Below are 12,977 nucleotides of genomic sequence, written 5' to 3'. Positions count from 1 at the left end.
AGATTTCTAGTGCCTACCTACACTAGCCGATGAACACATAGACTTTGTCTGAAAGCATATAAGCTCTACGCATAGATTAAATATTATGTTAAACGAAAAATAGCCTTCAGACGATAAAATACTACCTAAATCACACATAAACCTAACTAAATCGGGTTTATTTAAGTTTTGAGGTTAATTCACATTTTTCTCAATATCTTGAAAACCCCTGTTTTTATCACAAAAAAATGTATTGGTAAAAATCTTTTGAATATCGAAGAACCCTCCAAAACCACTCTGGCATTGACGCAACACTATACCGTGGTCCATACTTTCATGGGCATTCTCCTTTAATTTAGCGTTGTTCAGAGCTTATTAAAATATTATTGAATTGCTCGAATTGCAATCTCTTTTTATTTTGTACAATTGTTGGAGTCAAAAATAATTATGGAAACTTAAAAATAAAACCTCTTTTGTTGAAAATCCAAATTAATTTGACATATTGCTAAATATTGTATTTCATTTTTGTTAAAAGGTTCTTAAAAGATTAAATTATTTTTGACTTCAACAGTTAACTATAGCCAATAGATATATTATGCCAAAATAACGATTTATTTATATATAAGATGTATATTTTAAATTTAACATTTTGAATATAGTAAAAATATATTTAAAACTACAGATGCAGTCCGAAATGTAATGAAAAATAATATTTATCGATAAATGAAAGAAAATATCGTTTCAAAACTGCATTAACTAAATAAATATATATTTTTTTACTATATTCAACCTGATTTTCTGACAGATTGGAATGTCAAGTTTGGCGCCAAAATGGCTGTCAGTATTGCCACTGCGGGATCGCGAAAATTTATTAGAAATTTTCCAGTGGACTCCCGCATACGACGTTTTATTTTACATGTAAAATAAATAGATTATTTACCTTAACAAATAGTATTTTCACATATTACGCTATTTAAAAAAAATCGCTTAATTTTTTCTGGTTATAGTCACTTTTTTATGAGCGGTGTTAAATTCCTATAATTATTTATCATCTACATTCCTTGCACGCGCGCTTTTGTCACGATTCAAAGGAAAATGCCGATTTGAGGTTAGAATTCTATGATATTACAAGTTAAAATGGTGTGGATAGGTTACCAACACAACATTCGGTCTTGAAACACGGCACACTAACGCACACACGATTAGACAAAGTGAGATGGCATGATTCAACTATTTAAACTCAAACTCAAACATTTATTTATTCAATTAGACTTCTTCGAGAAGCACTTTTGAAACGTCATTACATATTTTTAACATTTACCACCGATTCGGAAAGCAGTATCTATGGAGAAGAATCGGCAAGAAACTCCGTAGTTGCTCTTTTAATCATTTCAGTATTACAATTAAATTTTACAAAATATGTAACTATAGGTGTATTATCATAATATGCCAAAGAACTGTCCTGTGGTTTTTACGCGACAACCATCCATGGGTTTTCAGAGAGAAAAAGAGACAACTGAAAAGTAAATGGTGGTTAATTAGCCTATTCCAGAATGCGTATAACCTATCTACCCATTTTACTTGTATCATTGTTAGAATAGTGTTTGTAAAAAACATTGAGATAATATTACTACGTATGGAGGAGACACCATTTCTGTGCGGCATTTTTTTGCTCTAAGTTTTAAAATTATTATCTAGTTAGGTACTTACCGATGAAAGTTATTCCTTTGCACTTTTCCGTATTATTTGTATTATTTGTGCAATATCGTAACACACACGAAGGCATATTTGATGCGTTACACTTTAAAACAAATAAAAAATGAGCGTGCAGTTACGCCATATGGCGTATGTTGAGCGGAACATAAGTGATGTAGGCGGTGTCGTCTCCATATGTATATCTCAATGGTAAAAAACGGAAATATTATATTCTGTGATTTAGAAATATGTGCGATCGTGCCTATATGAAAACACGTGGAGAAATCTTTAATAAATGATAAATTCTAACGGTCTTACTAATAAAATGTTACCCATTCGCTATTCAATGGATTAGTTATTGCAATAACCTGTCTTGTTTTTATGATTGACGTTTCATGTGATCAAGAGCAGGACACAGCTATGGTAGAAAACGGTAGAAATTTATCCATTGTTTAACTTTTTATTAGTAAGGCCGTAAATGTTTAGAGTAAGGTAATAATTTGTATTCTAAATTGAAATATGGATTTTTCATTTACCTATGAATAGGTAACTAATAAACATATATATAAAATCGGTGTTTTGTCTCATTCTTACATATATTAAATAATAATACAAAGAATGAAACAAAACACAGATATTTAAAAAATGTTATTTAGTTATTTTCTATAATATATTTCGAAATTATAAGGCGATACGAAGAAAATATTGTAATAAAAATTGGATTTACTTAATCGGTCCAAAAGTATTAACATTTGTATTATACTACCATTTTCATTTCATATAAGGGTTTTGTAGTTTTTTCCCCTATATCTATACTAATATTATAAAGCTGAAGAGTTTGTTTGTTTGATCGCGCTAATCTCAGGAACTACTGGTCCGATTTGCAAAATACTTTCGGCGTTGGATAGCCCATTTATCGAGGAAGGCTATAGGCTATATTATATCATCACGATAAAACCAATAGGAGCTGAGAAATGCGGGTGAAACCGCGCGGAACAGCTAGTAATTAATATATTAATAGAATTTAAACTCGATTTTTAAGATATTCCCGATTTTTGTGTGTATTATATTGTGTTGCCATTTATAAATATAATTCTTGAATAGAAGAAATAATTATATATAATTGTTATGAATAGCGTTTTTTTATGCAGCTACATATTATTATGTAAAATAATATAACTGTTTTTTGCTACGATAAACTAGTGACCAAAAATAATAAACGATGCCTTAATAACAATAACTTCATTGATGTTTTGTGCTTAGCAAATTGCTTATAAATGTGAAAGCATAGACACAAATAAAACTATAATATTAATATTATCTCTGATATATTAAATTATTGTGTATCCTTAATTTTATTTCTTAGTATTTTTAACGTGCAAAATTTGAATGTTCCAAAAAATAAGGTTTTTAGTAAAAGTACTAATTCGTTTTCTTACTACAGAACCCTAAAATAAAAACCTTTTTCAAAGAAAATGTTGCCATCATCACATGTTCCATACTTCCCAGTAATACTTGTAAATTACGCATTTAGATAAGGTAATTAGATTGTTAATATTTTTGTTGTTTTATTCATTGAATATATATTTTTTTCCAATTTATGTATTGTTTTATTTCACCCTACCGAATATACAAACAAGTCTATATAACTGCGTTAAAAACAACCGACTTCAAACTTGCACTTGCAACATTTACAAATACAGACAAAATGCTCATAAAATAAAAACTACTGGGCCTATCCGAATAAAATTTTTATGGGACCAATTCGACACCATCCCGCATCGAACAAAAAAAGAATCACGTAAATCGGTTCAGAAACCTCGGAGTAATCGGTGTACATACATAAAAAAAAAACATACCGGCCGAATTGACAACCTCCTCCTTTTTTTAAAGTCGGTTAAAAAATTGGTCATGCCGTTTCTGATGAGTAATGTCAAATGAACATACTGTAAGAGCATTTTTTTGTGATATTTTAGTGTAAACGAAAACTCGTATTCAGTGTTGTTCGATATTGGAACATTGCATAGAATCTTTTGCAAAGAATGCTCTACGCCTTTTTACACTTAGAGCCAGCGCGCACGAGCAACATTGTCTCCGCAACTATTTTGTCTCTCCCATTAATTTGTATGGGGAGTTGCGTCGCTACGTGCGCGCACTTTCATACTAGCCCATGGGCGGGAGACAAAATAGTTGCGGAGACAAAGTTGCTCGTGCGCGCTCGCTCTAAAAGAATTTGATATAGGGATTAGAATGATCATTCGCTCGTTTGTTCTGTGTAACAAGAAGATGATATAAAACACGTTCATATCTATACAAACCCATATTTGTATTGAAAGTTAACATTTATTAACTATGAAATAATAAAACACCTCAATTATCATCATATTTTTATTAGAACCACTTATTACAATAAAATTCTCACGGTTCGAAGTGTCCGCTAACATTTTTACAAAACTCCTGCCATACTAAATCATAAAATATAGATATTTTTAATATGGAATCCTATAAGATCCCGGATATTTCCCTTGCGGTCCATGAATCCAGTGATTCCGCAAATCTCTAAAGTCACTTTCGCTCCAATGAAACCTTTTTGGTAAAAAATGTGCTAATCTTCGCCGTCTATCCAAATCGACTTCGAAAATCCTAGTCGGTGCTTGCATGTATTTTAGAGGATCTTTTCTTTTAACTTTCTTAGGTTTTTGTCTCACGTAATCTGATTCTTCAGATGAATTAGACTCTTCTGTACTCTCTTGATAATTCTTAGAATTCCTAACATCGTTTCGCGTTAGGTCCTCAGAATTAGTGTCTGAATCGTCTTCGCTTTCAGAATCGAAATTAGTCCTAAGTATTTTCTTAGCTATAAAATTATTATTTAAATTCCGCCTAAGCTGTTTTTTCGCGTGTTTCTTCTTTCCGCCAGGTTTATAGAAATACATTTTCTCTTTGGACATGTCTTTACCTTTCTTTTTATTATTATTCCTCGATCTTCCGATGCCCGGGAAGTCTACGTAGTCTTCAGCAAAATTGAACATTCCTTTTCTAACGGCGTCTTCTGAATCTCTTGTTAAGTCGAGAAAATGGCTGAAATGATTATCATTGTCTTTAAAAATGTCTTGGTTATCTTGAGCATGGTCAAATTGTTTAAAGAATTTATTTTTAGTATTATACCGAGATCTCGCAGCCGTTTTTTCATTTGCAACATTTTTTAAACATAGTAAAATATCATCTTCATTTCTTTCATACAAGCATTTATTGATTGTTTTTTCTGTAGCTCCGTTTCGTTGTTCTATTACATTTATTATTTCCTTGATTAATTCTTTGTTTAAAATATTCCTAGTTGCAGCATTGTTTAACTTGCTAAAATCTAGGTGTAAAACTGGGTATCCTTCAACTAAGGTCACCACTGAAATAATATTGAGAATTGGTGAGAACATTATAATAAACATAAGTTATGGGTATAAAATATTATTGTCCTAAAATCGAATAAACGATATGTTTTCATCGAGCCTCTCGACCCGGCTCTTGAGCCCTGAGGTAGAGAATAAACAATAATTATTATGTGTTCGTATTTTTTCAAAAACCTAATGAGGACCATGTTTTCTGTTTATGATATATAATAATTTATTTACCTTAAGTATATTATCATTACATTTTTATTGTAATTATAATATTACAAACCTGAAATCAATCCGTATAAAAAGCAGCCAATATTGAATAACATTTTCAATTAAATCGTCGTTCACATCATTGATTCCGATAAATGCAATGAAAAATTATAAGTCAATACAGCATTCTGCTAATATTACGGAATTGAACCGTCTATCTGTACATTTTCATAGTAAGATTTATTCATATTCATTGAATTTGGAGGTGGAGTCGGTAGCCATGTCATTTTTTAGATTTTTATTTTTGTTTAATTATCATGAAATTTGTTGTAATTTAGAAGAAATTACATGACATACCTATAGTTAGTTACAAGTAAACTAGGATAATTTGCGTTGTCTAGAAAGTGTGATTAGCTTGTATTGGTGAATAACAGCTGAAAATTAATGAAATTTCAAGCTTGAATAGGAATTGATGAGATCGTTAAAACTCAATGTTATTTGTTTTTTTGTTAATAATAATTTTTTATTTAGTTTCATGCTGAGTTAGAAATGTGTTTTGTCCCTTTGAGGATCACGAAGTTTGTCCCAAAAAACCCGTGGGCTATTAGTTAGGGACTTTTTTAGTGAAACTTCTTAAGGCGCTTTGAGAGTAAAATTTTAAGGTCGCGTCATGGCAATACCGTCACATCATGGAGTTGGAGTAAGGCGATGATTTTAGTATCTTTGAATGTTGCCAAAGAAGTTTCACTTCTGACACGTGTACTCGGCAAACGTGCTATTTTTTTAGTTATTGAACATAAACAAGTTGACATAATATTTATTGAGATGTACATGAGCCCAAATCGACTTTGTAGGTTTTAGTATACATTTATAAAATTAAGACTGATTTTGATGAAACTTCAGGGTCTGTAAATATACCAATTCTAACTCAACTGATTATTTCTAATGTTAATTATATTTATAAATGTATATTTGATGATAATCTATACACAATATTATCATAGTTGTGATATTATCAATTTTCAGTCTATATTTTTTTTCAAACGTGTGATACGAAATTTTTTTTACTTTTGGCGCGATGGAGAAAAATGATGAGTGAATTTTTACGATGCGCGCGCACACCGACACCTAAATTTAACAGCATGAAGTTAGTTCTAGGTGGTATGAAAATTGATAACTATGTTCAAGTTGTATATTCTAGTATTTTTTCCATACGCCAAAGAAGTATATCTTGGCTTCTAACGCGTGTACATAAGTACACACACTCTTTTTTTTTGTATAGTACAGTGAGTTTGCTCAAAGTAATTAAAAACTAAACTGGAAACTTAATTAGAGGCTGTGTAAAGGGTAAGTGGGGTATAAAATAAAACTCATATTGGTTTGATAAGTTTATTATACAAAGGTAGATACAAAATCTTTTTACAGGTAGCAGTCTAAACAGGTAGTACTGTTCTGTCTAGGTATTTTAACAAAAATCTTGATGATAATAAAAAAAATACTGTTTTATAAGCGATTGTACTAAAAATAGGAAATTCATGTAAAATATCACTTTACGACAACAATTAACCAAAGTCGCTCTCCGACAACGACGTCACCTTTCTGTGTGCAGGGGCCTTAGACAAAGTAACAATAAAAAAACGATAACGAAGTTAGAAAAGGAAAAATGTATGGGATTGACATTAGATAGACCACGTGATCTAACGCGGCGTATGTCAATCCCATACATTTTTGCCTTTTCTAACTTCGTTATCGTTTTTTAATTGTTACTTTGTCTACGGCCCCTTATCTGTAAAATTGCGCAACCGATTTTGATGCGGTTTTTTTCAATAGATAGAGAGTTTTAGTATATTTTTTTTAAGTTTTCTACAATACGGGCGAAGGGACGATGTCAGTGAAAGAACAAGAGCCTTATAATGGCGCAAAATCAATCCTATTCTTAGTTTAATCGCTTAGTAAACATTATACTATAGATACATATATACAGGGTGTAATCGTTAAGTGTGCACAGGCGTTTAATGTAACATTTTTTGGATATTTATCGTTTTATTTAAAAAAAATATTCTGGCCATTTTACTCATTAGGTTAAGCACTTTCGATATGAGTTTAAAGTTTTTTGATATCTGCAATAGTTACGGAATATTCGCTTGTGCACACTTAACGATTACACCCTGTATATTAATAGATACATTTAAAAAATTTATTTTGTTAATACCTAGATAAGAAAAAGCTAGACTAAACAAAAATCTAATGGACTGTCAAGATGAAAGTTTGATATGACACCTAAATCTACAATCAGTCCATTTCGCTTATTTTGATGAGATTTTTATATAGTGTAGGTGTTTATGTAAAAACAGAATATTTTTGTTAAATACTGTATAAGATCGATCGATATCGATTGTTGAATTAAAGATTTTTCGAAACACCGAAATACTATATTTTGAAATTAATGACTTTTAATAATAAACAAAAAAATTTGGTTGTCTGTAAAGTCGGTTTACTGACGATAGCTGAACGTGACAACGATTGTGCTTCTCTGTCGCTCGTTCCGCGCTCTCGCTCGCACTTCAAGCCTTACACGGAACGCCTCAGAGCGAGGTAACGCCGCATGAGACATGTTTTTTCGGGCGTGCAACCGGCTCTATCGAATTATAAGACGTTGTCATGTCAAAAAAATTTTAGTAAATAAAATAAAAGAGAATCATAAGGAAATTATAGACTCAAGTCTATTGTTTTTCACTTCGTAGGTATGTTTGCTAAAAAATGATCTAGCAATATTGCATTTATACATATTATTTACATAAAATATAGACAGAATATAAAAAAAATATTATTAATATTTTTTAATTGAAAGTTATTTATTTCAAAAAATTACACACAACACCAAATTCCTAATATTTATTCTTATGTTACCTCAATTCGATATTTTTTTTACAAATTTTCCTCCTGGCAATTACAAGTGGTCGGATTTAGAAAAAGGTAAGTACCTAGAAAATTTCTCTAAAACTTTGTCCAATAAGTTTAATTTTATTATTAGAAAAATATATTTTCGCTACGAGATTTTGGAATCTTCGAGAGTTTAGGTATTTTAGATTTAATACCTAAATCATTTTTAGCTTTAATTCCAATTTATTCTAAAATGGTAATGCGCAGAATTTTTTTGAGTTTCATTTATTTATTTATTGTATATGAAATACGAATGAATCGAAGTTTGAAACTATCTTTTGTAATACGATGTTATTTAAAATAAAATAAATAAAAATACGAACAATTTGAAAATGAAAAACAACATGATAACAATTTCACATTTTTTTAATGTCAAATTGTTATTTTTATGTCAACTTTGCTTATCATATTATGTTGGTACTTATTTATGAAATATGCTTCGCTTCTTATAATTTGGCCAATGGTATTCCTACAATATATTTTTAATATGACTGGAGTTTTCCAAATAAATTATAATTTTACTTAGGTATATCTGACCAAAGTAGGGTTAAAAAAGGTACGGCATAATATGATTTCATTGGACGAAATAAATGTTTACTAATAACATTGAGGTATTATTACTACGTATAGAGAGGACACCACGAACAAAATCTGTGCGACAAGCGCAGCGGCCGCGAGTCATAGATATAAGCTATGTTTGAGACGCTTAGCTCAAACTCGTATTACAAAAAGTGTAGTAGCGATGCCCTCTCTAGTACGTAGTACATAGTATACATAGTATATAGTAACTCAATGACTAATAATGATTATTACATAAACACAAGAGCTTAAATTATGACTGAGATTTGCAATTGACCAAGTTAGTTTATTTTTAACAAATTTTGGGCATACATGTCAAAGACCTGTTTATCTTTTTTTCATAAGGAAAAGATTCATCAAATGTAAAAAGATAAATATGTAATGTACAATGAAATAAACTTACTCAGCCAATTTACATTATATTCACTTATATAACTTTATTTAAAGAATCGAAAGGAATATATGACTTAAAATAACTTATCAATAACTTATTAATAACTTAACGTATAAATATTTTCATGTGCGTAATTAAATCAGTGATGTTCTACTTAGAAGCAGACTTAATATTTTTGGGGCATTCTTATGTAAAAAAAATGCGTGTACTAGTATACACACGTAAGAAGTGAAACTTCTTTATGATCTTATTTTTCAAAAAATAATTTATATGCAACTTTACAGAAATACGTCGAATCACGCGTGGTAGGGATAAGAAAAAGATGGCGCGTAACGGAAAAGTGTCACGCGTAACGAAAAAAATGTTACACTAAATTTTTTTCTAACCCCGATAAAGAAGTTTCACTTCAATGATTTTAAGATTGCAACAAAATGTAAAATAAAAAAGTAAATTATTGACATATTAAATCTGCATCAAGTAAATTTTATCTAACATATATTTATGTATTATACATAATATTAATGGAGGAACCTATCATACTGAGTAATTATTTATTCCAATAAAGGCATTTGACAAGATTTTCTGACAAGATTGACATATTATAATATGTTACTTTGACATTAATGTCATAGACTTTGTAGATGACATATTTTTTTACTTCATAATATTTGACATGATTTTCTGACAAGATTGACATAATATTATGTAACTTTGACATGTATTTCATGGACTCAGTAGTTGACATATTTTTTTATTGTTATTTTTGACATATTTGTTTAATATTCTTGTGAAGTTGTTAAGATGAAACAAAGGAATGGAATTGTTTTTTTATTTTTATTATGGATGGTTGATTATGGATGAAATATTGTGTGGTTTTATGAAACCACGGTAAAAGTGAATCTATTTTCACACTATAGACATTTAACTAAAAATTATCGTATTTGTACGATAATTATCGTACGTATTAAAAGTTTCACTTTAAGAATATGTTGTACTCTACTGGTAATGTTCAAAATACTAATAATACTTCAAAATATCAGAAAAAATGATGTAATATTAGTAAATGCCAATATGACTTACAGATTTTCACTAAAAATCGATTACACCTTACATATTTTATTTTAAACATTTGCGCTACTACAAACTACACATAATAAAAAATTAAATAATTTTGTACGTACATTGGCTGGGTTTAAACTAATAAATTATGTTTTAAAAAAACAATCTGTCTTACCACAAAATACTTTAGACAGGGTTTAACTTTAAGCGCGGGTTCTCTTTAATCTGGTTTTGTCGTATTTCACATAGACAACTGTTAAAGTGACAGAAGTTAGACTGTGTTTAAATTGTTTTGTGGTAAGACCAAATATTTTTACACTAAAACACACATTCTCTCTTCACACACACACAAGCAATAGACTAGATCTAAATCATAAGATTGAAGACGCATAGATAATTAGATATCGTATATTATTATAAAAAAATTATTTAAAATAAAATGAGATCCTTGAAATAAAGTTAAATGTTAATATAAGTAAATTTAATTATTTTAATTGTAAAAAAAATTATTTTTTATTCTAAAAAAATATGTCAAATAATTACAATAAATGACTAGTAATTGTGTGATTAAAAAAATTAATACTTTTTTTATTTTACATTGATTCGTATCATATTCGCGCACGAAAAATATTTAGGGTTGCCATCTATGCTATATTGTATTTTATTCAATAAAAACAACACCTTATAGTAAAATAATAATTAGAAAAAGTACATTCAACTTATTAATGAAATGTAAATTTTTCATTTTCCTGATTATCATAAAAATGTCAAACTTTCATTTTTTCTAATTTACAATTCTTAGCACTTAAAAACAAATGCTCTAAAAAAAAGATGGCAACCCTATCCCACAATTGGTACACACCAAAACATTTTACTACACATATATACCAAAATATACTACAATAAATAAAAAAAGTGTCAAGGGACACACATATGGAACGAAGTTACTAAAATAACTTTTCTTTGCAAAGAAAGAAACTATAGCAAGTGTCGTTGCAACTTTTAATTCCGTCTAGACCCTTTTCGCAACGGATTATTTCGTTCCAAACGGATATGGAACTTCGTTCCAACTAATTAATATTTTTTTCTTTCTTCATAGCTTGGAAATATCTTAACAAATCGGAATCGGCTTTTGCAACCCAAGCGGAGTTCAAAGCAATTGTGTCCAATGCTATGTTTGCTCCTTTTTGATCGCCGAAGAGGTTTTTGAACTGAAATGAAAAATAATTTAATAAAAAAAATGTTTTGTGGAAAACCACACCAAGTTTCACTTTTACCGTGGTTCCATAAAAATGGAACCACGGTAAAAGTGAAACTTTTTTTCACACTATAGACATTTAACTAAAAATTATCGTATTTGTACGATAATTATCGTACGTATCGTGCGTCACGCGACATGCGCTACACAGACCAAAAAGTTTGAGACGATGTAATAAAAGTTTCACTTTAATAATTTAATATTAAAATAACAAGTTAATTATTATTTAAATTAGTTTTTGAACGAAATCGTGCCAAAGTTTTGCCTATTTATATTGAACTAGCTTTCCGCCCGCGGCTTCGCATTTTCAAAGCAAAACCCACATAGTTCCCGTTCCCGTGGGATTTCCTGGATAAAACCTATCCTATGTGTTAATCCAAGTTACCCTCTATATGTGTGCTAATTTTCATTGTAATCGGTTCAGTAGTTTATGCGTGAAAACCATACATACATACAAACCTTTCCTCTTTATAATATTCGTATAGAAAATAAATATGTTATGGCAAAGACCAATAAATAAATGATGCTTTTGATTTAAATAATTTTTTTTTTTTTTTTTTTTTTTTTTATAGCATTGGAAGGCAAACGAGCAGACGCAATGGCCGATGTTGATGGCAAAGTGCGTCGCCCATAGACGTCCATAACATACGTTATGGGTGTTGCCTACCATAGAGGGAAAGGGGATGGGATAAAAACGGTCTTAAGGAGAAAGGTGGAGCTAACCGTGAATTAGGTAGCGGTGTGCTTTTGGCCTTTAAGAAACACATATGCTTTTTTCTTAAAATAACTCAAGTCGTAGTTCCTCGGAAAGACAGTCGATGGCAGATTATTCCAGATTTTACTAGTCCGTGGAAGAAAGCTACGGTTGAAACGCACCGTTGTGCTGCGCCAACCATCCAGGTGGTGAGGATGGTATAGGCTTTTGTGGCGAGCTGTGCGATGGTGGAATTGAGCGGCCGGAATAAGCTCAAACAGCTCTTCAGAACACTCCCCGTGATACAATCGGTAAAATATGGAAAGACACCCTAAGTCCCTTCTTAACGATAGAGGGTCAAGCTTTACGGTCAATCTGTGGTCGTTGATGATTCGAGCCGCTCGACGTTGGATGCGGTCAAGTGGAAGAAGTTGGCAGTTCGGGGCTCCAGCCCATAGATGAGAGCAATACTCCAAGTGGGGTCGCACCTGTGCTTTATATAGCAGCAGAAGGTGATTTGGCTCGAAGTACTGCCTCGATCTATTGAGCACACCCAACTTTTTAGAAGCCAGTTTTGCTTTTTCTTCCAAATGACCGCGAAATTGGACGTCTCTCGAAACATCAACGCCAAGGATTCCGATGTAGGGTGAAATACTTAGGGTAGTGCCCTGAAAACGGGGTGCATTGCCAAAAGAAGACTTTTTTGCCGAGAACGCGCAGACCTGTGTCTTCTTGGGGTTGAATTCCACGAGGTTTAGTCTACCCCATTCT

General features: G+C 31.0%; 1 protein-coding gene across 1 annotated transcript in view; it reads right to left on the bottom strand.

Annotated features, from left to right (window-relative positions):
- Window positions 1-11,183: 11,183 nt before the first annotated feature.
- LOC123704691 overlaps window positions 11,184-12,977 on the bottom strand; it is a 33,994-nt gene continuing 32,200 nt past the window's right edge. Inside the window, exon 28 of the mRNA XM_045653115.1 lies at window positions 11,184-11,465. Within this exon, the coding sequence (XP_045509071.1) occupies window positions 11,325-11,465 (141 nt within the window). The 3' untranslated portion in view covers window positions 11,184-11,324. The remainder of the gene's footprint in view (window positions 11,466-12,977) is intronic.

This window comes from Colias croceus, chromosome 30, assembly GCF_905220415.1.
Source record: "Colias croceus chromosome 30, ilColCroc2.1".
NCBI lineage: Eukaryota > Metazoa > Arthropoda > Insecta > Lepidoptera > Pieridae > Colias > Colias croceus.
The sequence above is the reverse complement of the archived record's forward strand: the minus strand, read 5'-3'. Positions and strand labels throughout refer to the sequence as shown.